At 45.1% G+C, this 27,723-nt stretch overlaps 2 protein-coding genes, 1 long non-coding RNA gene and 1 pseudogene across 8 annotated transcripts; 2 read left to right on the top strand and 2 right to left on the bottom strand.

Annotated features, from left to right (window-relative positions):
• The first annotated feature begins 1,977 nt into the window (after positions 1 to 1,977).
• On the top strand, positions 1,978 to 6,281 carry LOC120702513 (annotated as a pseudogene). Its single transcript, XR_005686424.1, has 9 exons — positions 1,978 to 2,475; positions 2,577 to 2,997; positions 3,098 to 3,588; positions 3,675 to 3,739; positions 3,846 to 3,901; positions 4,411 to 4,514; positions 4,629 to 4,701; positions 4,798 to 4,978; positions 5,850 to 6,281. The product of XR_005686424.1 is annotated as a BUD13 homolog (transcript).
• Positions 6,282 to 6,673: 392 nt separating this feature from the next.
• LOC120702512 (hypersensitive-induced response protein 4-like) lies at positions 6,674 to 9,749 on the top strand. Its single transcript, XM_039986331.1, has 5 exons — positions 6,674 to 7,062; positions 7,804 to 7,924; positions 8,007 to 8,098; positions 8,733 to 8,829; positions 9,048 to 9,749. The coding sequence occupies exons 1-5, from the start codon at positions 6,868 to 6,870 to the stop codon at positions 9,407 to 9,409; spliced, it is 867 nt and encodes a 288-aa protein (XP_039842265.1). The 5' UTR covers positions 6,674 to 6,867; the 3' UTR covers positions 9,410 to 9,749.
• A 656-nt stretch (positions 9,750 to 10,405) lies between these two features.
• Positions 10,406 to 13,871, bottom strand: LOC120702514. Of its 4 annotated transcripts, XR_005686427.1 has the most exons (5): positions 13,054 to 13,868; positions 12,706 to 12,960; positions 12,302 to 12,377; positions 12,088 to 12,208; positions 10,406 to 11,681 (listed from the first exon to the last, which is right to left on the bottom strand). It is a non-coding gene; the product is annotated as an uncharacterized LOC120702514 (long non-coding RNA). The 4 variants fall into 4 exon arrangements; XR_005686425.1 differs by having other exon boundaries at positions 12,302 to 12,960; positions 13,054 to 13,871; XR_005686428.1 differs by lacking the exon at positions 12,706 to 12,960 and having other exon boundaries at positions 13,451 to 13,859.
• A 6,896-nt stretch (positions 13,872 to 20,767) lies between these two features.
• On the bottom strand, positions 20,768 to 24,424 carry LOC120702511. Of its 2 annotated transcripts, none has more exons than XM_039986330.1 (7): positions 23,942 to 24,424; positions 23,129 to 23,653; positions 22,117 to 22,294; positions 21,851 to 22,043; positions 21,274 to 21,397; positions 21,140 to 21,178; positions 20,768 to 21,058 (listed from the first exon to the last, which is right to left on the bottom strand). In XM_039986330.1, exons 1-6 carry the CDS (start codon positions 24,289 to 24,291, stop codon positions 21,154 to 21,156), a joined length of 1,395 nt encoding a protein of 464 aa, XP_039842264.1. In that variant the 5' UTR covers positions 24,292 to 24,424; the 3' UTR covers positions 20,768 to 21,058; positions 21,140 to 21,153. The 2 variants fall into 2 exon arrangements, with proteins under 2 accessions (XP_039842264.1, XP_039842263.1); XM_039986329.1 differs by having other exon boundaries at positions 21,270 to 21,397; positions 23,942 to 24,423.
• Positions 24,425 to 27,723: the final 3,299 nt, after the last annotated feature.

The raw sequence follows: 27,723 nt of genomic DNA, 5'->3' as shown, positions 1-27,723 counted from the left end.
ATGCTGTATGTAAGATGTCTCTTAAGCATGTCTCAAACCCAACCCAGCTGCCCACACACACAGTGGCGGAGCTCGCCTCAAATTTTAGGTGGGGCAGAATTACACTTGCAGATTGAATCAAGAGTATGGACGAGTATTTGCTCTCGAGACCACCAAATCGAGCTCTCCCACATCACTCAAAAACCAGCAGGTTCTTCTTTGTATTAGCCGCTGCGGGTGCAAGCACGTTGCCAGACATCCGAGGCCGCGCCAAGCAGTCGGCCTGCCCATATTTCATCATCGCCGCCATGGCTCCCCTCCACGAAATCATTATGCAATGCAGCCGTAAGCTGGGAGTTGGCCAGCAGCCGAGGCAGCCGCACCAGCACCAGGCCTAGGCCGGCATCAAGGCAGCAGCAGCCGCCGCGCCGGGCATACGAGCGTGGTGCTTGCTGAGGCAAGTCACCTTGCGCATAGATAGCATGCGGCCTGATATTTCAAAGCAGATGATCAAGAGGATTCAATTGCGGGCTAGGCCAAAATTTAAATTAGGCAGTCTACTTGGACACTGTCACCATCCATTACAATGCTGCGTTGCTGTGGTCACTACCCTGGCTACCTAAATGCTATGGGGAGGATGACGTGTGCAGGATCTTTGCTCTGCCAGTAGCTGGAGCAGTTGCCCCACTGTGCCATATGAGGAGCTTCGCCTCTGCACACACACGATGAAGTCAAGTTTGAACTTCAAGTGGCGTCTAATTTTGTTAGAAAATAATCTGACTGGAATTGTTACAAAATAGCTACGTTTTGGTAACTGAAGTTTTCTTTGTTGCCACGGATCTTCGGCTGGTAAAGCTTCTGCCCCAAGTTGATTTGTACCTGACATATTTCCACGGGAGAGAGCAGAGCGTGTGGGCGCCGTGGCATTTTTTTTATATTTTTCAAAATTGTTTTTTTACAGAAATATATTTTCGGTTTCATAATTTACAGATTTATACCCCTACCGCCCGGCTGCGGGGTGGTAGGGACCTTAATATAAATAAAATTTATTTTTAATCGCATTTTGGCCCTTGGGGCCGGTGGCCGTGGCATTTTTTTATTTTTATATTTTTCAAAATTATTTTTTACAGAAATATATTTTCGGTTTCATAATTTACAGATTTATACCCCTACCGCCCGGCTGCGGGGCGGTAGGGACCTTAATATAAATAAAATTTATTTTTAATCCCATTTTGGCCCTTGGGGGAGGCTGCCGCCCGGCAGCCGGGCGGCATGTACCCGCCGCCCGGTGGCGGGGCGGTAGGCTAGGCAGCCGCCCGGCAGTGGGGCGGCAGGCCCCTCCCGCAGGTTAAACCTTGACCGTCAGTGCGGCAGTGCGGCATTAGATGTGGTTTTAAATATTTTGGATAGAAATAAAAACCGTTAGTAAAGTAGATGAATATGAAAAGTATAACTTAGCAATTCATACACATACGCAATGGTCGCTTCTAGTTGTTTCTGTATTTTTGTTATGGATTTGTCGTCATGTTATACTTATTTCGTTCTCATGCATCACCTATTTCGTTCTCAGTTACGTATGTGTATGAATTGATAAGTTATACTTTTCATATTCATCTACTTTACTAACGGTTTTTATTTCTATCTAAAATATTTAAAACCATATCTAATGCCGCACTGACGGTCAAGGTTTAACCTGGGGGCCTGCCGCCCCCCCTGCCGGCGGCGGGTAGGCCTACCGCCCCGCCATCGGGCGGCAGCCTCCCCAAGGGCCAAAATGCGATTAAAAATAAATTTTATTTACATTAAGATCCCTACCGCCCGGTAGGAGGCCGGCCGACCCGCAACCAGGCGGTAGGGGTATAAATCTAAATCAAAAATATATTTATGTAAGAAACCATTTTGAAAAATATAAAAATAAAAAAACGCGTGGCCGTGTGGGATCGGCCGACCTTCTTCCCTTTCCAAGTTAACGAAGCCGGCCCGGCCCGGCCCGGCCCGGCCCAGCTGAAGAGTCCACGCGCTCCCTCCGCCTCTCGCATCTCCTGACCCGATCCCGCCAGGTACCGCCGCACCGGTCGTCGCCGGCGCGACGGACTTGAGCGGTGCATCGCGCCCGGCTGCCGCGGCAAGTGGGCGGAGCAGGATAGCAGCGGCCGCTCGGCTAAGCAGCCAGCTGATTCGCTTCCGTCTACTGGCTTTGCTTTCGGGGGATTTGGGATCCGGCACCGCACCGGCGGAAAGGGGGTCAGCCAGCCATGGCGGCGAGGCAGCCGCCACCGTCGTCCGCCTCCGCGCCCACGGGGGGCCTCTCCATGAAGGAGTACCTCAAGAGGTACCAGTCGGGCCCGGGCGCCGACGGGGACCAGAAGAAGGCGAAGAAGAAGACGAAGAAGAAGCCCAAGCCCGTCGCCGGGGGAGGCGGGGTGCTCATCGTCGACGAAGACCCCGTGTGGCAGAAGCCCGTACGGCTGGAGGACGACGAGCCCGCGTCGTCAGGTACGCTGCTCCTTCCTGAGCCTCGAAACCCTAAGTCGTGGTGCGAGTTCTGGATGGATTGGTGAGGGATTTTGAATTTGGGGTTGGGTTCGCGGTTGCAGGTGACGACAGGCCTCTGGTGGATGAGGACATCGAGGTCAAGCGGATGCGCCGCCTGGAGGCAATACGCGCGGCGCGGCCGTACAACGCAATTGCGGAGGACGGCAGCGGGTGGGTCACTGTGGCGGCCCTGGAGGAGCAGGGTGGTGGGTCGACCCGCCGCCGCAGGAATGACACGCCGTCACCGGAGCGGGGAGGTGCTGGGAACAAGGACTTTTCTCCTCCACGTCGGAGGCAGCGGCGTGACACGCCCTCACCTGAGCCTGGTGATGCTGCTGGGAAGGAAATCTCGCCACCGAAGCAGAGGCGGAGGCGCCAGGACACACCATCGCCAAAGGGCAACGGTGCAGCTGATCAGGATGACATGTCACCACCACGAAAGCCTAGGAGGCAACAAGACCCCTCGCCACCGAGGAGACGTGCTCGTAATGACTTTGAGGAGCCCCAGGACCTCGAGCTGCCTGAGGAGGCGTGTGAGACATGACTCTGAGGAGCCGCAGGACATGTCACCACCACGAAGGCATAGGCATGATTCAGAGGAGCCGCAGGACATGCCACCACCACGGAGGCGAATGCGGCATGATTCTGAGGAGCCTCAGGACATGTCACCACCACGAAGGCGTAGGCATGATTCAGAGGAGCCCCAAGACATGTCACCACCACGGAGGCGAATGAGACATGATTCAGAGGAGCCGCAAGACCTCTCTGTGCCACGTCGAAGAGCACGGCATGACTTAGAGGAGCCCAAAGACTTATCCCAACCTCGGCGACGGAGACGGCATGATTCAGAAGAGCCCGAAGACATGCCACCACAGAGGAGGAAGTACCAGGACTCTACAAAGGTGGATGATCTGTCGCCTCCAAGAAGGAGAAATATGGGGCAAAATCCAGATTTTTCACCACCAAGGAAGGGTAAGAAGGAAGGAGCCCAAAAACAGGCAAGGAAAGCTGGACTTATGACAGCAGAGGAAGTTAAAGAGGACATCAAAAGATTAAGGAGGATGAGATGCTCAAGTGAGTGACGACTACACATCTAAGAATAGATATGCTTGCCCATTGATTGAAACTTATTATATATTTATTTGTTGTTTTGTTATTAGGTTCGCAGCGCAGGATCCCTCATTGGTTGGGAAAGGGGCAAAGGCTGTATTCCGAGATAAGGAAGGTACGGCATATGCAGTATGCACAGCTTGTTTTGGTTATTTTGTTGTCTGTTTACCCATATAACCGTACTATATTCTTGCGCTAACATAGCTGGTAATGTTTTCCAGGGAAACGGATAAGTGAAGAAGAGATGCGCAAGTCAAAGGAATCTGAAAAGCCGAAGGTAGATAGATGTTCTTCTTGAACCTCTATTTTCTAGTCATCTGTGTCTGTATCTTCTGAAATGTTCTGTGGTGCATGGAATTTCTCATGTGGTTCTACCATGAGTCTATAGATTGGGGAGCACAGTTTTCCACATTTATCTGTCTTGAGCCTTGATATTTTGGTAATTAGGAAATATTTCTTGCATTTTTTTAAAAACAAGTGAAACCTGTCATGAAACTTATCTTTCCTTTCACCAGTACTATAAAGAGCAATTGTTTCTAAGCACCGATTTTAAGCTGTTCATATGAGAGAGAATGTACAGTAGGCTATCAAATTACCTACTAAACAATATATTTGTGCAGCTTCCCCCACCTTGTACCTATAAATGTCAGAGCAGACTTGAAGCTTATTGCTGGGGTTATGATAAATTTGTCCTTCCCCATACTAGTTGTAAATATGTCTAATCAAAAGCAAGTTCCTTGTTTTAGCTTTTAATAAAATGACCTATGTTGTACCCATCATGGGCAGGAAATACATATAGAATGGGGTAAAGGATTGGCGCAGAAGCGAGAAGCCGAGGCTAGATTAAAAGAGCTTGAAGCTGAGAAGAGTAAACCATTTGCTCGAACAAGGTACTTGACAGATGTTGCCTATCTGTGTTTTTTCTTAATTCTTTGTTTAGTTAGGTGTGTATCTGTCTGAACTTCCCTTGCATGTATTTGACGGTTAGCTGGTTCTCCTTGTAGGGATGACCCTGAGCTTGACTCTATGCTAAAAAACAGAATCCGATGGGGTGATCCTATGGCTCACCTTGTCAAGGTAACTGCGATTTGATTGGAGTGGCTTGGTTGCCTGTTGAACACTATTTGTCTATCTCTTCTGTACAATTGCTGATATTGTGCTAATTTATTGCAGAGGAAAGATCCAGAATTTCTCCTTGAAGACTTTGGAGACGATGAAAAGATGAAAGAATCTGGTTTCATAGTTCCCCAAAATATACCTAGTTACAGTTGGCTGAAACGTGGAGTAGACCCCCCTCCAAATCGTTATGGCATAAAGCCTGGGCGTCACTGGGATGGCGTGGATCGCAGTAATGGTATGCACCTGACAATGTCACTACCAATTTTAGCTTATAACCTCATGTCCTCATGCAGCATGCAAGCGGCAAAAGGTTTACCTGAGCTTGAATGTTACCTTCCTGCTTAGAGTCATCTATCACATATGCAGGCTGGTATCAGTGTATCACTAATACAGAGCACAACCATAGTCTGGGCTGCTTTACTTCACTTTTTTTTTAGCCTTTCTTAATATCCCTTTTAGGAGATTGTAGTAAATTAGTCAATTTACAAGAGCATAGCAATAGGTGAAACTTCACCATTTTAACCTGCCCAACTAGTCATTTGTGCTAGGTGTCTGTTACCTCACACAATTAATATGTTTGCTCATTTGCATATCTTGTGGGTTTATTTATCAGCAAACTTTCTTGTATGATAGCATCCATGAGTTTTGCTGACCTTGGCAGGACATGGCAATATGCCCGTCAACTAACCACATGCCCATATAAGAAACATGTGGTTTTGAGCTTAACACAGAATCTGTAAAATTCTGTAAGGAGAGCTATTGTCAATGGAGTTATTAACTTGAGAGCTTTTTTCTATCATTGAGAGAATATTAAATTTCAAACAAGATAAGTTTGCCCGCATGGGTTGTTTAAGCTGGGTTTGGTTGTTAATGGATGAACATGGTTGGAGAGGAGAGAACCTCTGAAAATATTTGCTTTCTGTTTTTCCGTTGTATGCTAATCTTCATGTTCAAGGCCAGCTTAGCCTGGGGATTTGCACAGCATATCTTGTGTGTATTTTAAAGTTGCTGACCTTTGGGCTAATTGGTATTTTGGTGTACACTGTTTGCAACAACTGTGGCATGAACCTGACACAAGTTCTAAATCTGTTCCCATTTCTTTCCAGGATTTGAGAAGGACATGTTCAAGCTAAAGAACGAGAAGCAAGCAATGGAGCAAGAGGCCTATCTTTGGTCTGTGTCAGATATGTGATCCCAGCTGCTGTTCCAAGACATGAATTCTGAAGGGACTAATGTGGTCTGAAGGAAGAAACAAAGAGACTATTCAAACGTTTTTCTTTAAACACACAAAATGACCACGCTGGTGGGTGCTGTGTTTGCTGGAAAGCCCAATGAAGCATTGATTTTGTTACATGTATTTGTTGAAACTTGTTACTACTCGTACTTCTTTTGTTATCCTTGACATTTTGTAATATAGGTAGACATACATGCTGCAAAGACGCAGTTTTTGGACTAGTACAGAAGATGAGATTTGGAGTGAATAGTTTGTCACTTTCTGCTGCTTTCCATGTGAATAGTTTGTCTCCGTTTTGAATCTAGGAAGATTTGGAGTCTCTGGATCTGCACTTGTCTTGTCAATTAGAACGCCATCCGAAGCAGGAAACCGCAGGGTGATTACTGAGTACGTCACGCCAAGTCCGTGACATCGATCACGTATTCACGTTCGATCATGATCAATAATCTGTGCCGTTTTGCTTTTGATCTGAATTTCCTGCCGTTTTGACCGCGATACAAACTGCTTTCCACCCAAGTCACGTTCAGTTTTTTTATAAGCCCTCGCGTCAGGTTGCGCCGCGTGATCGAATATAGCCCAACCAAACCTGAAAAAATTGTAATATTAGTACTGCAAACACTGACCACTCGTGAATTTGTCATCTGTGTCTATAAAATGTGGAGCCAATGGCAAAACTGCAAAGGCTATTTTTGCAAATTTCTCAGCAAACCTTGGTCCAAGCCCATCGTTCGAGTTGGAGAGGCTCGCAAGCGGAGAACAGAGGGGACACGCAGGCGAGGGCGGTGCCGCCGGCGCGAGATCGAGAGGGACCCCATCCCCCGCCGACGCGACGCTGTTCGAGGGCTGAGCCGAATTCGTCGCCGCCGGAGCCGGAGCGCAGGGAGCCCGAGATGGTGAACGCGTTCTTCGTGTTCTGCGGGTGCGTGGACCAGGCCAGCGTGGCGGTGGTGGAGAAGTGGGGGCGCTTCGTCCGCCTCGCCGAGCCGGGCCTCCACTTCTTCAACCCCTTCGCCGGGGAGTGCGTCGCGGGGTCCCTCACCACCCGCGTCCAGTCCCTCGACGTCCGCGTCGAGACCAAGACCAAGGTTTGCCGGTTCTGCTCCCCCATCTGTTCTGCTCTGTTCCAGGCTGTCTAGCTCCCCTTCCCAATCCTGATCGCGCGCTGTGTTGCTAGATATATTTGGTTGCGTCTGTGCTGGTACGATTGCCTATGTTAGATGTTGAAATTGATCAACCTCGGGGGGTTCAGTCCTGGAATTCACCAGTGCTCGGTGAATAAGTCGCCGAGCTGTGTGCGGTTCTGATCAGTACTTGTGCTAGATTGATGGTTTAGTTTTTGGGATCATGTGAAATTGCATCCTGCTGTGGACAGTGGACTGGGGGTATCCTTTTGGTTGCAGAACTCCAGGTCCAGGATAGGGTTATGCTTTACCGTGCGAAGGGAATTGGAATCACTTTACATGGTCTGTGGAGTAGTGGTAACCTGTTTTTCCTGTAGATTAATTAATGTGGGACTCTGGGATATTGGAAGAACATCATTGATGACATTATATCTGACAACTGAAATTTGAGTTTCTGAGTAGTAAAATTTGTGAGCTGCGGAGTAACTGATCCGGACGCTGCAGTTGTTCTGTGGTGACACAGACTCGACCGCTCCTTTTTCGTGCTAGATTTGGAAGTGTGGCTGTAACAACACTAAATCACATATGTCAACCATGTGACGGGCCAGCTGTGTAGCCTGTTTACAGATGAAGTGAAATACTAAATAGTTTTCTATGGTGCTTGTTTCTTGTTAAAATAACTGATGACTTACTTTTCCTTTGCAGGATAATGTCTTCGTCCAGCTGATTTGCACAATTCAATATCGTGTTGTCAAGGAACATGCTGACGATGCATTCTATGAGTTGCAGAATCCCCAACAGCAAATTCAGGCCTACGTCTTTGATGGTGAATTATTGATAGTGCACTAGTTATTTTGTACTGTTTCTCTAAAGTATAAGTTGACACTTTAACTTTTCGTGATAAATAGTTGTTCGGGCCATAGTTCCAAGAATGAATCTGGATGATCTTTTCGAGCAAAAGAATAATGTGGCAAAATCTGTACTTGAGGAGCTTGAAAAGGTAATTTAAAGGCCAGTTTTCACTCGTAGTCTGGGATTGCCTCAAAATTATTGATACACATACTCTTGCAGTGACGCATCTGATGATTGTTTTTTCACTTGTTTACATGTATTGCTCACATTCATGTTACATGGTTTCATGGATTCAAATACATTTTGCTGATACTCTGCTTTTAATTAGCAATCTGTTCTCTGACCACCTTAGCATAAACTTTATCTCTCTGTCCCTTGTAAATGCTCACAGTTTGCTTTGATTCAGTACATCCTAATCATGCTTTGTTGCCTCTGGCCGTTTTATTTTCAGTATGTGTTAAACATGTCTACTATAAGGAGGATAGTTCCATAATACAATATTACAATTTGATGGAACTTGGTTGTGCCAAGTACTGCAAGGATTCTTATATAAACAACATGCTTAATGGTTTTGAACACTATGCTTGTTTCTGATGAATCGGAATCGTATTTGGTTGATATTACCCCATGCTTGATTGGATTTGTATTATTTAGTGTCTCTCGAAACAATATTTCCTCTGCATTACTTAATTTTAAGGATTCGAGGTTAGTTCAATGTTTTTTTGTATGCGGCTTCTGTTCTGTCTTTCTTTGCATTTAAATAAACTCTTGCTGCTGTTCAGGTAATGGCAGATTATGGTTACAGCATTGAGCACATTCTCATGGTTGATATCATTCCTGACGCTGCTGTGCGGAAAGCAATGAATGAGATAAATGCAGGTATTGTGCTGTTTTTATTCATGCAGAACTGCTTCCAGGTTATACAGCTTGGGAAATGTCAACTGAACTTTGTTCATGAAGTTAAAACATAATGTTGCTTTTGTATGCTATCCTTTTATAGCCATGCTTCCTTTAAGTTTTCATCTTATCTCTGGCTTTTAGTAGCATTTTCAACCATTTGCATATGTGCTCAATTAACTGATTAACTCTTATTGCAGCCCAAAGGCTTCAGCTGGCAAGCGTCTACAAAGGAGAAGCAGAGAAGATTCTTTTGGTGAAGAAGGCGGAAGCAGAAGCAGAGGCGAAATATCTCTCCGGTGTCGGCATTGCCAAGCAGCGGCAAGCTATAACCGACGGCCTCAGGGAGAACATCCTGAACTTCTCGCACTCGGTGTCGGGCACCAGCGCCAAGGAAGTCATGGACCTGATCATGGTCACGCAGTACTTTGACACCATCAAGGAGCTCGGCGATGGCTCGAAGAACACCACGGTGTTCATCCCCCATGGCCCGGGCCACGTGAAAGATATCAGCGAGCAGATCCGGGACGGCATGATGCAGGCCTCGAGCAGCAATGTGTAGACCACTCGTTCACGTTGGTACACACGGCTGGAGACGCCTCAGCTCGGGCTGAGCCTCGAGCTAATCTGTTTAAGTGTTTGTAGTATTAGATCGTTAGTGGTAAATAACGAGCGCTAGGACTTTCAGCTTGTCATCTGGAGTTGTATGCGGTCCTGAAACTAGTGTGGATGAATTTTTGTATGAGATAATGCCCAGGCTGTACGCGTTTTTTCATGTTCTTTTAGCCACAAGTTATATAGTGATGATCTGCCCTTTTAGATAATGTATAGAGCTTGAGTTGATACGTTGGTGTAGATTTTTGTCTGTGCTGAATACAAGTGAACTGGAGCATTATGATGGTTGTGTAAAGATAGATTATAGGTAGAAGCACCAAGCCCTAACTTGGGTCTCTGGTGTATGCGTGTTAATAATCATATATATATATATAGGCCAGGGCTAATCTCTACCCTGAGTATGAAATAAGTTATTCCATACCCGAGGCAGTCCCGTCGCCACACCTGTAGCCGCTAGCGCGCGTCCGGTTTTTCTATCCCACGCGGCCGGATTCCACGCCCATGGGCCGGTGTACCGAGCGGGCTGCGCTCAATTTTTTTTCCAGCAATATGACTATCTCCCCATTATACGGTTTCTTGGGGTTTTTTTTTCGGTTTCCTAACATTTTTGTCCTGGTTACCTACGCAGATACGATTTCATAGTGGAAGAAAGCTAGCGCTCTAATTGGATTATATAAAATTGATTCGTACGCCTGATTCTCTGAAAAGAAGAGTTTTAAATTCGTGAGACATTTTTTTGTCATTCCCGTGAGACATTTTTTTTACGAATTGAAATGCATTTTCCCAAATTATTTATTACTTGTGTGCTGGTGCTTTACTCAACAAATTAAGTATTTTATTTCCAATCCATAAACAAGTGCCGCTACAATATTTCCAATCAAGTCATACGTATTCTCCTTTTGCAAATAGATTTATGAAATGAGCAGCCAGGTGAGCCCAGAAATACAAATTGAACGATAAATCTAATTTATTCTCTATCTGTATCTGTCTCAAGGCCCATCTTGTCATTTCAGCTAGATTCTGACCCGTACAACCATTTCAGCAAGCTTCTGACCCATACACATGGCCATTTGCAGACTTAGTTTCAGGAAAACAAAATGCTAAATGTGTACACCTAAATGATACAGTGTAGTTTATCCTCGTGGATCAGGGACATATCATACTGAGCTCGCTGTAATCTATGCTCGTGTATCCACTATTGAAGTTTTCTTGCGACCTCATCTTAGTCATTGCACCTGCAATAGACACACTATAACAAGAGAACATTTTCACATATAATGTCACATGTGAAAAAAGGACATTTCTTCTTTTCCTCAGATTCTAGGGCCAGCCCTTTTTAATGCGCCGCTTGACCCAGTTTTGAAAATGAGCTTAAAAGGCTTTTCTTGGTGCGTTCACTACACGAAACGGGAGGAGATTCCTCACCCGGCTTGCCTAAGTGGACTTGCATAAAGCGGTCACAGCAGTGGTCAAAGTAGGAAATCTCTCGCCTTAGCTTACGAAAGCTTTAGGGCCGAAGACTCACTCGGAAAGGATGAAATCACAAGCACTCAAAAAAGAACTTTCTTAGAGTGCTAGCTTGATTGAATGGGAGACTGAGCTCCATTTGGCATACTTTCGTACTTTAACTAAGGTTTACATGCAACTTATCTTAGAGTTTGTTACTTCATAAAAAATAATGACATGCATAGATGCAAAAATCTAGCTACCTTCTAACATGGAGTGATTCATAATAAAGTTGTCACAAATATTCCCATGTGTGATGGAGCATATGACAAAAGTTCAGCTCAAAGGATACTTTGTTGGCAAAGATTGAGTGGGGTGATAAGCCATCTAATGTTCAGAAATATAGTGTCCTTAACAGAAGTACAAAATAAGCCATATGATCTAGTGTTCAATGGTACTAACTACAGATTAAAGTAAAAAAAAAACATTACGGCAAGCAGGCAACTCCTCCCGGTTCCAGAATGCGCGATCGCCTGCTACAGGCCTACTGCTATGGTAGTATACACAATTCAGATAGTAGAGATACCTGCTGCAACTGTCCAGAAGCATTCCTACGATTCCTCTTCAGTGGATTTGTGATATGTGTTCAGGTCCTCAGGAGCTGATGAACTGAAATAAAATAACATGTAATATTATCTAGTCACACCTTTGCAGATCCTATATCGTTTCAATTGGCAACCTCCCTGGTGGCCTTCCACATTCTTCTCCTCACTCTGCACATTTGTAGATAATACTGAAATCAGTAATTTGATGATGAGAAAAACCTAAGCAATTTCAGACGTATCAAGATTTTAGATTGGCAAATCGCAATAAAACTGAAGCAATTCTGTTTTAGACATGATACTAGGATATTTTTTCTCATCAAGAAAATATTGGGAATGCAAATCCCTGAAGTTAATAAACATCAGGATTGTACATACCATCAAATTGAGACTACATTTGCCATTAGCAACAAAATTGTTCATTGCCAAAAGATTGCAAAGACTGCAGTATGTACGTTCAACTGGGAAGCTCAACCCATTTACAAAACATCAAATGAAGAAAGTGAAGGGTCAATGGTTGGAGTAACCATTTAGATTGTATGTAAAAACCAGTCCAAATCCAGAAATGCATAGTTACCTATGTTGGTAATGTCACCAGAAGAAACTTCTTTACTGTTATCAAGCTGGAGTCTTTTCGTTTGACATTCATAGAACTTGACCAAAATGTATCAGAACTTCAGAAGCGATGTGGCTATTTGCTGCAGAAATAACAGAGAAATTGAACAACACAATCAGGCTTAGCCAAACATAGAAACAGACAATGTTTCCTTAGTTGTGATAATCAGCATTACCTGTACAGTCAAGAACTCTTTGTTCACGAAAAGCATTGCCATAGAGATGCCTCCGGAGGAAAAGGCTGCACCTAAGCTGCAAGAACATATGGCTAATCTAGCATTATCATCAATTGCACAAATCCGCAACAAAAAAAAAACTAAGCATGAAGTTCAGTATTAGCAAGTTAAGATGAGAGAAAACTGTCAACAAGATTTCAGAACACTAACCAAATGCTGGTTCAGTTAGCAAAGCAATGGGATTGACTAATCCAACCTTTACATTGTGAGTTGAAGTAGTATTCAATTAAAATATAAGTCCCACAAGAGAGCAGTTCGCAGAACACGTATGATGCAACAGCTAAAATAAAATGAAGCATTGAAGCACTACTAAAAAGGATGGTGTTGGCGCTCAACACCATTACTAGACGGTGTTCTACAGGCTGTATTCATAGATCAGAGCTAGTTGAGGTTGGGGCGAGGGCCTCAAAGCATCTGCCTCGTTGGTCAAGCAAATGCATAGGCAGCAGGATCGATCCCCCATCTTGCAGAGAGATACCAATCAGTCAGAGGCAAGTGCGTACACTAACAAGAGCAGGAAAGAGAAAAAAAATGAAGAACACCGAAACAAGGAAACAGGGAAAAGGATCATGAATCTGCATATTGCGCCAACCTGCGACCTAATTAGAACAACATCCTCCATAAATCATCGGCACCTCTAAGGGAAATTCAACGAAACAACAGAAATAAATGGGGAAAGGATAGAAGGTAACCTTGAGGCAGCGAGTGCTCATTAACGATTCATCCAAGATCGAGTGTCGCCGACCAGGGGTTCGAGACATGCTACTGATGTCCCTTCGCGCAGTGGAGAGGGGCTGCTGCAGGAGCTTTGGTGGGAAACGGCGATGGGCGGTGGCGACGGGAAGCAGAGGAAACTTGGGGAGCTTTGGCAGGGTCTCGCCGGTGGAGCAGGCGGGAGGTTCCTCTCTGAACGGTGGCCGGCACAGACGCCATCAAGCTGCAGCTCGACAGGGGGGGGGGGGGGGGGCACGGGGGCCGTCGGCGCAGGGGCTCGGCGGGCCAGCGAGATGGGGAGAACAGTAGCCCCGCCTCACCAGATAGACGCCGGCGGGGATAGAGACGCAAGAAATTGGGGAGCATGTGGGGTACCTCACAGGACAGCGGGGGACGCGCTGACGTCAAGAGGCTGCAGGTAGCCGGCGGCGTAGGACCTCGCCGGACGGCGAGAGGGAGGAGGGGGCGACAGGACCGCGCCTCACCAGAGGGTCGCCGGGGGGGGGGGGGGATCGCGAGCACCCTCGCCGGGTCGAGAGGGGGGCCGGCCGCGCAACCCTTCGCGGGGTAGCCCGAGGGTCACCGACGGGAAGCCCGCCGATGGCAGCCGGCGGAGCAGGGTGTTGCAGCGGCGGGGCGAGATCCGGCGAGGCAGGAAGGCACGGGGGAGGGCGGCGCAGGAAGTTACGGGGGAGGGCGGATCGCCGGCGGGAGGAAGGATGGAGCGAGGATCTGTTTCGCTGGCAGGAGGAACGGGATGGAGGATCATGGGTGGGCCACGATCTATTGCGAGCTGGGACGGGGAGGTGGGCGAAAAACCACTGAATTAAAAAAAAAACGGACGCGCGACGGGTTGGGCTCGGGTATGCAATACCTTATTTCATACCCGGGTACCCAATAGACTTAATATATATATATATATATATATATATATATATATATATATATATATAAAACCTTGGAGATAGACCAGCTAAAGGAATCTAAATTGATTACAACAGATCTCCTAATAGGATACAACTACCAGGCCGATCACAATCCAAAGCTATCTGTTACATAATACTTTTTTTTTATCTCTAACACCCCCCCTTAATCACAACTTCCTAAGTTGAGATTACATCTGAACTCTTCAATTCTTCGTACAGCAAGAGGTTTTGTAAAACCATATGCAAGCTGATCATGTGTAGATATAAACCGTACCTCCAAGAGCTTCTGAGCAACACGTTCTCGTACAAAATGATAGTCCACTTCTATGTGTTTCTTTCTGGCATGAAACACTGGATTCTGAGAAAGATACTTGGCCCCAAGATTATCACACCATAACCTTGCTAGAGAAGGATGAGGTATTCTCAACTCAGTCAGCAAGGTCTGAATCCATATTACCTCTGCTGTTGCATTTGCCATAGCCTTGTATTCTGCTTCAGTACTCGATCTCGCAACCGTGGCTTGTTTCCTTGCACTCCATGAAACCAGATTTGATCCTAGAAAAACTGCAAAAGCACTTGTAGACCTTCTGTCATCAAGATTTCCAGCCCAGTCTGCATCAGAAAAGGAACTTACCACCATAGATTTGCACTTCTCAATTTTAAGCCCGTTCCTGCCGTGTACTGCAGGTACCTTAATATCCTCTTGACAGACGTCCAATGACAAGTAGTTGGAGCATGAAGAAATTGGCAAACTTTGTTCATAGGAAAGGATAAATCTGGATGAGTCAAAGTCAAATATTGAAGAGCACCAACAATACTTTTGAAACGAGTAGAATCTTCCGGCCCCAACTTTTCACCTTCTTCAATAGACAATTTTTCAGAGATTGACACTGGGGTGCTCACCGGCTTGCAGTTCTGCATTCCTACTCTTTTAATTATATCAGATGCATATTTTTCTTGAGAGAGCAGTATACAATTGGTAATCTTCTTTACTTCTATTCCCAAGAAATAATACAGGCCCCCCAAATCCTTGAGAGCAAAATCATCTTGCAGATCTTCAAGAAGCTTATCAACAACATTCTGCGAGGAACTAGTCACAATTATGTCGTCAACATACACAAGTAAATATATTGTAATATTTCCTTTGATATAGAAGAACAATGATGAATCAGCCTTGGACGCACTGAAACCAAGCTGCTGTAGTTTTCCACTGAGACGTGAATACAAGGCTCGCGGCGCCTGCTTTAACCCATACAAGGCCTTGTCTAATTTACAAATATAATGTGGCATAGTTTTGTTCTCATACCGAGGTGGTTGTCACATATATACGTCCTCTTCCAGAACACCATGCAGAAACACGTTCTTTACATCAAGTTGGCGAAGACACCATCCCCTAGAGATTGCAACAGATAGAATAATCCTGATCGTGGCAGCCTTCACAACTGGGCTAAACATGTCATCATAGTCTATCCCATACCATTGTTTAAATCCCTTTGCTACAAGCCGAGCTTTGTATCTATCTATGCTTCCATCAGGTTTGTGCTTAATTTTATACACCCATTTGTAGTCAATAATATTCCTCCCACGTTCAGGAGGAACCAAATGCCATGTTTGATTTTTGAGAAGGGCATATATTCTTTATCCATCGCTTCTTTCCAATAACCACTTGCTAAAGCTTCCTCAAGATTGTTAGGCTCACCATTAGTAGCTAAAAGACCATACCTGACTGTGCCATCACTGTACACTTTGGGTTTCCGTATACCACGTTGCAATCGAGTGACTGGTCTTGTAGTATTTTGTTGCTCCTACATCACAGTATGATCTGGCATAGATGACCTTGCTGGTTCAGAGTCAGGCACAGTTCCGACGCCAGTTAACCCCACCAAATCCGCCTGAGTTGGTGCACCGTGTACTGCGATTGGCGAGGTGGAGATGCTGTCTCCCTCGATAACATGTGGTTGCCACGGACTGGCCTGCACCTGATCCGAGATGGATACACCTGGCTGCCTGTCGAGGGGTGGTAGAGATTCTGACGTGCTGTTGTTCTGCTCCTCTGGTTCTAGGCCTTCTCTATCCTGCTGTGGATCTGTGATTTCGTGTTCATTTTCTTCACCAAAAACATCATTAGCCTCAGAATAAATTACTGAATCAGGATTGAAAGGAAAGTTAGACAACTGATCAGCTGTTACTCCCCCCCCCTTTGATCAGTACTAGACGGAGGAACAAGAAGGATTTCAGGTCGCAAATGAACTCCAGCTTTTGAATGAAGAGAGGCAAAAGGAAACACCCCTTCATCGAAATAAACATCACGAGAGATTTAGACTCTTCCGGTGGAAATGTCTAAGCATTCGAAACCTTTATGAAGATTACTATAGCCTAAGAAGACACACTACTTGGATCTAAATTGAAGCTTTCTAGAGTTGTATGGTCTTAGGTTGGGCCAACATGCAGAGCTAAAAATGCGGAGGGCAGAATAATCAGGCTTTTGGCCAAACAACAGCTCTAAGGGAGTAGAGTTGTCAATTACTTTACTAGGCATTCTGTTGATCAAGTATGTAGTAGCTAAGAAAGCCTCATCCCAAAATTTTAAAGGCATTGAGGCATGAGCCAAAAGAGAGAGACCAACCTCGATAATGTGTCGATGTTTGCGTTCGGCAGACCTATTTTGTTGGTGAGCATGTGGGCAAGAAACATGATGAGAGATACCAATTTTATTGATTAGCTTTTTATATTCGCCTCCCCAATCAGTTTGCATTGCAATTATTTTTCGATAAAAGTATCTTTCAACAAGATTTTGGAAGTCTTTAAAAACTTGAAACATCTCAGAGTTGTGTTTTAGAAGATATATCCAAGTAAACTTGCTAAAGTCATCAACAAAGCTAACATAGTACTGTTTCCTGCAAACTGATTGAGAGGCAGGACCCATACATAAGAAAACACAAGCTGTAAAGGGACAAAAGATATGCCGGTGGAAATATGATGTGGAAGCTGATGGCTTTTTCCTTGCTGCCAAGCGTCACAAACAGAGACTCGATTTGATTCACTAGCACAAGGAAGATTACTTTTACTAATAACTTGATGAACAATAGAAAATGAAGGGTGTCCTAGGCGAGTATGCCAGATGGTAGACGATGGTTTGGCGGCTGCACAGGCAAGCTTCTGTGATTGTAGAGAGACAGCCGAAAGGGGGTATAGGCCACGTCTACATACCCCCATTCACCGGTATGGGAAGGGGGCGCCGCGAGAATGGAGGGAAGAGAGCGATTCGGGAGTGGAGGGATGGGAAAAGGAGCAGACTACTCACAGGGGCAGTATGGACTTTTTCCTTGCCGAGTCCCACCTGTCAAGGCTCCTCTACTGTTATCTTCTTACAGATCATGGATGGAAGGGCACACGGGTCTAAGGAAAAAATTGTGAGGACACACAAGTGCAACTAAACTTTTTAGGGGCATGGAAGTCGGCACCAACTTTCATAAGGATATACAGGTAAAAGACTCATTCTTTGAAGATGAGACAATAGAAGATATTGTGAGGCCAAAGAAACAAATCACTATACCTCAAGTTGTTGATTTGGATCCAATTCCTACTCCCGTTGTGTATAACAATCATGGGGGAGATGATATCACTGAAGATGCCAGTTCAGATCAGTGTGATAACCAACCACCTGAGCATAATGATGGTGATGTTGATGAGGATGCTGAAATTGATGATACTCCAGAAGAAGGGCAGCAGCAAGAGCAATTGAGAAGAACTAGTAGAGTTCCCCGGTCCTCTAGCAGGTATTCACCACATGAGTACTTGTTGTTGACTGATGGTGGTGAGCCCGCATGTTATGAGGAGGCTATGTCTGATCAGCACAATGATTAATGGTTGGATGCCATGCAGGATGAGATGAATTCCCTGTATGAGAATAACACATTTGAATTGGTAAATCTGCCAAAGGGCAAGAAGGCACTAAAGAACAAGTGGGTGTAGAGATTGAAGACTAAAGAAAATAGCTCACATCCAAGGTACAAGGAAAGATTGGTTGTGAAGGGCTTCATTCAGAAACAAGATATTGACTTTGATGAGATATTCTCTCCTGTGGTCAAAATGTCTTCATTCGAGTTGTACTTGGTATGGCTGCTGCAATGGATTTGAAAATTGAGCAACTTGATGTGAAGACAACTTTCTTGCATGGTGACCTAGAGGAGGAGATATACATGAAGCAACCAGAAGCATTTGAAGTTGCAGGAAAAGTGCACTTGGTTTGCAAATTGAGCAAGAGCTTGTATGGCTTGAAACAAGCTCCTCGACAGTGGTACAAGAAGTTTGAATCCTTTATGACTAATCTTGATTACTATAAAGCACAAGCTGAACAATGTGTCTTTATTTAGAGATATGTCGAGGGTGATTTTATTATTCTTTTTCTTTATGTTGATGATATGTTGATTGCAGGGAATAGCACTAAGAGGATTGCTCTCCTGAAAAAGACCTTGAGCAAGTCATTTGCCATGGACGATTTGGGATCGGCAAAACAAATACTTGGCATGAAAATCTCACATGATAGATCAGAAAAGAAGCTTTGGCTCTCACAGGAGGGTTATATTGAGAAGGTACTTGAAAGATTTAATATGCAAAATGCAAAATCAATTTTCTCTCCACTTGCATGACATCACAAGTTGAGTATCAATCAATGTCCTACAAGCAAAAAGGAGAAAAAAGTGATGAAGAAAGTATCTTACCAATCTGCAGTGGGCAACTTGATGTATGCCATAGTTTGCACTAGGCCAGATATTGCCTATGCAATTGGAGTTGTTAGCCGGTTCATGAGTAATCTAGGAGAAGCACATTGGGTAGCAGTAAAATGGATTTGCATATATCTTAGAGGTACTTCCAAGATGTTCTTATGCTTTGGAAATGGTGATCCTATATTGTAGGGCTATACAGATGCAGATTATGCTGGGGATAGGAACTCAAGAAAGTTCCCATTGGGATATCTGGTGACATTTGCAAGGGGAGCAGTGTCATGGCAGTCAAGGCTGCAAAAGTGCATTTCCTTATCAAAAACAGAGGCCGAGTATATAGCTGCAGCTGAAGCCTGCAAAGAAGTGTTTCGGATGAAAATTTTCCTACAAGAGTTGGGCCATAAGCAAGCGAAGTATAATATGTATTGTGACAACCAAAGTGCTATTCATCTTGCAAAGAATTCAAGTTTGAATTGTCGAACCAAACACATTAAGGTGGGGGTGCCATTGGATTTGATAAGTTATTAGTTCTAGGTTGCTACAACTCGAGAAGATCCACACCGACCTAAATGGTGCGGATATGATGATCAAAATTCTTCCTAAGGAGACGTTGCAAGTGTGTAGCGAGATGCCAGACATGATGGTGCCCCCTCAAAAGTTGGAGGGAGAGATATGTTGGAAAATCCTCCTCGTGATGGGGGCAAATGAGGAGAGTAAATGTTCATTGTGAGCAGCCCCACTTATAAGAGAAATATAGTGTAAGGTGTGGACCAACCTTGGGTGCATTTAACATCTAGTGTGCTGCCTTACAAGAGAAGAAAGAAGCCTCTAGAAATAGAGAGAGAGAGGGAGCTACGAGATTTCAGAACAGAGCCTCCAAAGGGAGAAGAGAAGAGAGGGAAGAAAAAGATTGGAGAGGAGATCTTCCAAAGGAGCAAGAGGGATTCGTCCTCAAGGTTGTGAAGCTTCAGATCATCCTTGGTGCCTCCAATTTGCTGTTCCACCATTCCTTAGTGAGGTCCTTCTATACTCGAGCTTGCAGCCCTAAATCTTGTTGCTGTCTAAGATAGTGAAATCTTGATGTATGTGAGCCTCTAGTGTTATCTAGAGAGAAACTTGTTGTAATCCCACAAGCATATAGTGGAAGAAGATTTGGCTGGCTTGGCCCTGTGGCTTTTCCTCTGATTTTGGGGGTTTTCCACGTTAAATCTGGTGTCTCTTGGTTGATGTGATGCTACTGCGATTATCTCTACAATATGTGTAAGATGTGTAATACATATATTGTCCTGTGTAAATAGGTTAACATCTTGGACTGATTTCCTCTGCCACTAACCTGTTGCGTTAGTGAGATTTTTCCAACAGAGATCTGGGTCTGGCCACATATATCGCGTATCAACCACCAACCAGGCAACCAGTTGGAACTATCACTAGAATGATTCTAGTAGAATCTTAGCAGTTCGCATTGACCGCACGTGACCTTTGAATGAACTGTAAAGAGAGAAAGGATACAATCATACAAGGCTAGTTTAGTCATAATACTATTTCAAAAGAAATTTGGTCATAATACTCCCTTAATTTGTTAGCAGCTGGATTGATCCGGCGCCACAAAGTAGACAAGGATGATGAACTTGGGAAATCGCAGGAGGATTTTTCTTAAAAAAAAATGATCGAGGAATTGACCTGAGTATTAAGCAGCAGTAATAATCTACAATGTGGTACATGTGTTCGCTGTAGTAAAGGAATCAAGCTTTAGCAGCTGCAGGTCTATAATTCTATTTTTTTAAAACAAAAAAAATCATGCTTTGCTAATTCCCATAGGGATAAACTATTCCAGCATTTCAAAAAAGTCTAGTCAAACTCAAGCCACTAACAATCTCAATCTGGCTAACAGGAATGTGATGACGACAGCACTCCCTCGGTACGCATCCCACTCGATAGCTTGTTCGGGGAGCAGCAATCCTAATTCATTCCATGTCAGTGGCCGCGAACAAATTTAGAGAGTCAATTAACATGAGATAATCCATGCGGAAAACCACAAGTATTAAGCATGATCACTGTATAAGCATAGTATGACATTGTTTAATAATATAATAATAATATCCGAATGGTAACTGAACAGACTTCTTCCCCCTTACAGTATATATCATATAATTCGATCGAGACTTTAAGACTCAAATAAACAAAAATAACCCTCACACAGGTGAAGGGAGGGATAAAAACTGAGAATAGCACCCATAAAAAATGAACTTTGACACGGCAGATATCGGCAACAGATGTAATACAGTGTGCTCCACCGCTCTTAATTCTCTGCCAACGCCTCTTCACTGCCCCTAAAGAAAATACATAAACAAACAATATTCAGAACGGCACCCAAGATATGGTGTACATGTTGTCATAATCAATATTCATACCTTAAAAAAAAACCTTAGTCTGGCCACAAAAGCTTCCTCCTGCACCATAAAGGTAACAACTATAGTAAAAAAAAGCAGTAAAAATGATAAAGAGGTATCATGAACAAAAAAAGGAACTAAATCACCATACATCCTCATCGCTAGAGTCATCATCACCTCCAAATGGCACATCTCCACTCACATGCCCCCCAATGTATGCACGACTATTATTTGGGTGTATAACCTTCTGCTTAGGACTGGTGCAACCATAGCAACAACCTTCAAAAAGGAAAGCAGGTATTCTCATCTAAAAGTCAAATAACAAACCATGCATAAACATATTTTAACAATAGATTGGCAATTGAAGGTATTGAAAATTGTATGTATGCTTGTTATCAAAGTCTTGTGCACAAGCCAATTTTGAGATAGAACAAAAACACAAAGCAGAAGAAAAATGCACAAGATTAGTGATCATATAGGGCAAACAAATTAGTAAGACTACACATTAGACAACTGGAGATCATATCCAACATTCTGCTACAAATTTACAACTACATCAACAAGTTCCGGATAGTGAAAGCCACGAATTTATCACAACATCCTGTTGCGGTAAACTTGTCCATATTCAAGAGGTGCTTTGTAATGAGATGCGAAAGTGTGCAACCATGCAACATTATTCATACCAATACCATGTGAATAGTGAAGTTAATGTGGAATAAAAGTAAGTAATACCATCATCTTTAGGTTTGATCATGCAACAACAGGTGACCGCATAATCATATTTTATACACATCACTTCAGCAAAGAATAGATTGACATCATCAGCTTTGTTCGTCTTTGTTGTGAAGTTAAAATGATAATAAGTCTTATTGTTCTCATACATCCAGTCGAAGCTCACAAGATCTTTGAGTTCACGTGCAAGATCCTACAAAAAGAAAAGTAAGTGTTGCATAAGCATGTGTGCATGTGTTGGGTAAAAGGAGGGGTTGGGGTTGAACCTTGCAAATATTGTTATAATCATTATACTGGTCCAATAAAGCTTTAACCAAATGACGCATGTGATGCTTGGAATTCTTGGACGGTGCATTTGGGCCTCTCTTTGGCGTGCCATCGGGATAGTGAAGACATTGTTTAATAAGCCACTCCACATGAGGACCTTTAGATGGCATCTGGCATCTAATTCACATCAGAGAATTCTACATGATTAGCACTTAACTAGAAACACAGTGTGTGGAGGAATTTAATATAGAAGTGGTAGTAAATTTTCAGCAAATGTTATTGTGTCCCATGTAGGGTTGGGTAGGGGGGGAGGGGGGTTCATTAAAAGTTGCTGGCACATAGATTAGCTCATGGAATAATTGAAAAGGAAAAAACCAATGTCTTCAAAACTATATGAACACATAGATAATCAAACATGAAAGTTTCCATGCCTATAATATATCAATGTATCGCATCTTTCATTTGTGGACTCCCAAGTATTCTTCGGTGCATGGCACTTTTAATCCAGCTAATGGGCAAATTTATTCTAGTTATCAACATAGTACACAACATGGGATAACACATCTGGGTGGGTTTCCCTGGCTAACAAATTAAAATAAAGACTAGAATAGATCTATGCACGACATGGCAGACTCTAGGTGGGTGTTAATCTTTATGCGCTACAATTTGTACACTATATTGAGTTTACCTACTCCCAGGCAAAAATATTTACTCGAAGAAACTGCTTTGCTAAATGCCTAAATTTATCTGGTTCAGAACAGGATCTCAAATTAATGTAGCCTGTTTTCTAATCAACTCTTGAGCTTTCTAGACCCCATAATTAAGGACATTTGTTCTGTTAGTGGTTCATACTCTGAAAAGCTGAGACTGTAAAATCAATTTAGTGATACGACCACCACAAACAGGGCCTGAATTGTATGGAGAGCTGCATAGGTTGTCCTTTTTATTTACTACTACTAATCAATGCTTGCAATGGAGAATTGAAGGTAGAACAGGGTCTAGAAGCTTTACATTTCTGGGAGCCGCCGTTCGTCAAGATGGCGATTGACAGCAGCTTCAGCTTCCTGCAAGCTTCCAAACGGCCCGCCCAGATCAGGATACATCTGCAGATATCCGTTCCGATCCGTCCTAATGTAATAGTCCTGATACCAATTCGGGGGCCTGCACAACAGAATGGGAGGCCCGACAGATGAAGCTGATGGTGTAGAGTCATCAGCTGTGTCAGGCAACACACTACTTGGATTGGCAGTGCTCAATTCTGCAGATGATGTAGCGTCAAGCAACTCCTCAGATGATGAAACATCTGCATCTTTAAGGGTTTGTGCAGATGCAGGCTCGGCAGCACCTGCCATAAACTTCTCAGGCCTGAAGGGGGAAAAGCTTGACGAACTATCAATGGTGCTATGCGGCACTGTCCATGGACTGGAAGTGATTGATTCTTCTGATGATGTGCGCAACTCCTCCGAGGATGAAACATGTGCATCTTGCAGAGTTAGTGCGGATGCAGACTCGGCAACAGCAGCCACAAGCTCAGACCTCAAGGGGAAAAGACTCGATTAGTACAGTGGACCTTACGAAATCCACATTCCAGAATGACCGTTGAGCAGTATGCGTGAAGCGTTGATTTAAGCCTTCCATCTTTGTGATATTAGAAAAAAAAAACTTTGCCCATCCTGCCATTCCCAGTCCCCCTAACCCAACACTAAACAATACCAATTAATAAACAATACCAATTAATCATCGATCGCATGAAAAATCCGCATCTCCACTGAGCCTAAATCGCAAATAGAAAACGATAGAAAGCAAGGTTGGTAGTGGTCGTACGGAGGCGGTAGCGGCAGAGATGGCGAGTCCTCTGTTACCACCGGCGACGAGGCTCGACGGGTTCCCTGGGGACGGATGGTGGGTCCGCCTTGCGTCACCCTCAGCTGCGGGTTTCGGCAGCCAAAAAAGTGACAGATTGCATTTCTGAGGCGCAAGTAGTTGCGAAACGGCCCCTTCAAGCGAGGATGGTCGGTGTAGAATCTCCCGTCCGGGGCGCGGAAGACATTGAACAGTAAGCCGTCGGGAATCCTGATCTGCCCATAGGGCTCAGCGCCACCCTGGATGCGAGGAATCCTGATCTGCCCATAGGGCTCAGTGCCACCCTGGATGCGGGGATGAGGTTGCGGCATCGCCGGCTGGGAGCGCGGAGGAAGACGGCCAATCGTGGTGCTAGGGTTTGGGCCTTTGGGGACTGGGGAGGGGAAGGGACGGGAACACGAATCGCTGGATGGTGGGAGTGGTTGTGGACTTGTGGTTCGGCGTTCGGCCGGGGCTGGAAAATACTCCCTGTCGTGTTGAGTTTGTTTTAAATTGAATATTTTAAATTTTAACTATAAATAACTTTTTTAGATGGAGTTTGAAAATATAAAAATGATATAAATAAGTTTATCTTGAAATTTAGTTTCGTAAAGATATATATTAACCATATTTTCTAAAATTTTTATAGTAAAAATTAGTGGTTAAAGTTATTTTTCGAGACTGTGTCATTGTCCAAAATGATTTTCTTTACAATACGGAGAGAGTATACAGTATATGTCGGATTGCTTATGCAGCAAGTTCACCAGGGGTATGCCCGGCGGTAGATTTCAGACGAAGGATTCCGAAGCCAAGAGATTGATGGTTACATGATGACGCAAGGATTAGACAGATTCGAGCCGCTAGAGTAGTGTAATGCCCAACGTGATGTTGGTCCCTGTATTTGGGTTTATGGATGATGATGCGAAGTGCATATATGGGTTTTAGATGTCTCGTCTATGGATCCCCCACGACTCCGTTAGTGGAGAGTGTCTCCGGGTTGAACAAACACTACAACAGTCGAAGTACGCGCGGTCCGAAGACGTATGAACATGAGGATACGGTAGTGGTCTTCGAACAATCAACTGGGCTTTTCTCTCTCACTATATTCAGTGTCCCATCAATGATAGTTACAGGGTATGTATGGGGGGCTAGTCATTCAATTTTATCATCATCACGCCCTCACAACCGGAATATTCTAGGGCCCTAAGGTATTTTCTCCCATGAAATTGCGGGTGGCTTGCAGCTCAGGCGGGACCCTTTTGTCAGATAACCAGGTCAGGCTTCGCGCCCATGTTCTTCAGGCGATCGTCCTTGGCCGCTCGAGAACACGCTCTTCGTGGAGGACGCCACTTTGGTAGATCTTCGTCTTGGAAGGCGAAGATCACCGTACCTTCGCCTCCTCGTCCCGCCGCCCGGCTCTTTGGCGTTGGAGGTCCCTTCGCCTCCCCGAGGGGCCTTCGCAGAGAAGACGACGGTCTTGATGTCTTCGCTTTCTCCTCGCCTTGCTGCCTGGTTCTTCAATCATCAGAAGCTCCTTCGACGTCAAGACCGAAGGTCGCATCCCCAACAGTAGTCCATCGGAGCCACGGTCCGAGCTCGGGAGGCCCGCGACTTCGACCTTGTTTGGGTGCCGCCTGCGCCCGAAGCGCCACCCTTCGAACTAGGCGCCGCAGGCAGACTGTGGGGGTCACTCCGCATCAACCTGTGTAGAAAATAACAAACATGAGTATTGCCTTGTAAAAATGAAACAAAAATGAGTCGATTGGTTATGAATGCCTTGGTAATTACTCTCCCTCGTGTTTTTCGATGCTCCCATTCAATAATAAAAAATGACCACCTTGCCCTTCTAGGGATGGTTATGCTGGCTTTGCGCCCGGGGGGTAGTATGGTCTTTCCACTTCTCGTGGTGTGCGCTAGGTTACGGCGCGTTCCGTATATAAAGGAGGGGGGCAGGGTCGATTTTCATCCTACTCCACTGTTGGCTGCATCCATCTTCTCCACTTCGCATGCCTTCTCTTTGAAAAAGTCTGGCTTTTCCGGAAGAGACCGTCTCTTTGGATGGGGACATGGCGCCGAAGCGTGATCTTGCGAAGGGGCCGACGACCAACGTACTTGGTACGTCGAAGATGACTCCAGCGTTGCTCGATGAGCTGGTTCGGTGAGGCATCGTCGGCGCGGAGGATGTGCGCGCGCCTCCGTCGCACGAGACGTCGGCCCACCCCGAAGACGACGAGGTGGTGGTTGTCCGGGATTTGTTCACCAGTGATCTTCGCTTCCCTTTAGACCTCGTAGTCATGGATATCTTCTGATTGTTCGGGGGTTTTTCTTCATCATATGACACCTACGTCAATCCTTCGGTTCAGCCTCTACATGTGGTTGGCTAAAAGCTGCAATCTTGCCTCGAGCGTTTAGGGTTTTGATCGCGCGTTCCGAGTCCATTATTAGCCGAAGAAGATCGTCGTTCGGTCGGCCAGTGGGGATAGGATCGAGGCGGTGCCCCAATGCGGGTGTTATTCCTTCGCCTTCCACAAGAATTTGCCAGCCCCGTGGCCACCTACAAGAACAAGTGGGTGATTGATTTGGCGTCGCACTGGTTCTACCACAAGGTCCCACAGGATCCTGCGATGAAGAGCCATTCTCTCGTTGTCCGCCATATTGGCACCCTTGACGATGTGCCGAAGGTCGCGGCAGACGCTAGGCCCGAGGATGAAGCCTTTCTCGCCATGCTCTAGAAAGTGTCAAAGACCTTCAGCACGCGGGACATCATTGAGGAGTTCATGGTGGGCGACTGCTTGTTGACTCTCACTAACGACCATTTACAGACATCAACTTGATCAGAGAGTTATTGGATATATGCTTCATGATCTGGTTGCATTATCATTTGATTCTTGCATTACATGATCACCCTGTGCTTGCGATGGTTAACATATTGGCATTAGAACTCTGTCAACTACTCCAGTATTCGTATGTTTGCTCTAATATGATGTCTATCCATCCGGAGGGTGGGGGCTCCGCGCGGGATGCTAGAGTATTGCTTACTAATGTAGACGTGGTGTCTAGACTATATAAGAGTTGCTGGATGTCACCCCTTCCCACGGATTGAGAGGTAGCCGGCAGATGGTGACAGCCCTGTCCGAGCCCTAGTAATCCTCCACATTCGGATTATTGGGGGATAGGAGGTACATAAAACCGCCTAGGTGAACAGGCTTCTCCCGTCAGCTAGAAGAGCGGTCTCCCTGTGTCGGATTGCTTATCCGGCAAGTCCACCAGGGGTATGCCCAGCGGTAGATTTGTAGGTGAGGGGGGGGGGGGATTCTGGAGCCAAGAGTCAGATGGTTGCGAGATGACGCTAGGGTTTAGACAGGTTCGGGCTGCTCGGGAGCGTAACACCCTTCGACGATGAATGATCAGATTGTTTTCTATGGGTCTCCTCACGGTGCCTTTATAGGCCAGGTGCCGTGGGTTACAAGTAAGGGAGGATATCTACTCGGATTGTTACATGGAATCAGGTCGGTTGAGATCCCTAGATATCTGGAATCCTTATCCGTGCCTTGATCCTGATCCTCGGAGGAACCTTCCGACATCCAGCCGAGTGCCTGTCCACCGGGTAGTCGTGCAGAGTGGTCCTAGCCGAGTAGGTACCCAGTCGGGAGATGACTACTCGGCTGGGAGGTACCCTGGTGTACCTCCGTCAAGCCCCGAGTGCTGGAGGGCTGAGCTGAATCTTGATGGTTGACTTGTTTGCGAAGTTCTTCGGGACTCAA

The sequence above is a fragment of the Panicum virgatum genome, chromosome 4K (assembly GCF_016808335.1).
Source record: "Panicum virgatum strain AP13 chromosome 4K, P.virgatum_v5, whole genome shotgun sequence".
Taxonomy (NCBI): Eukaryota; Viridiplantae; Streptophyta; class Magnoliopsida; order Poales; family Poaceae; genus Panicum; species Panicum virgatum.
The sequence above is the reverse complement of the archived record's forward strand: the minus strand, read 5'-3'. Positions and strand labels throughout refer to the sequence as shown.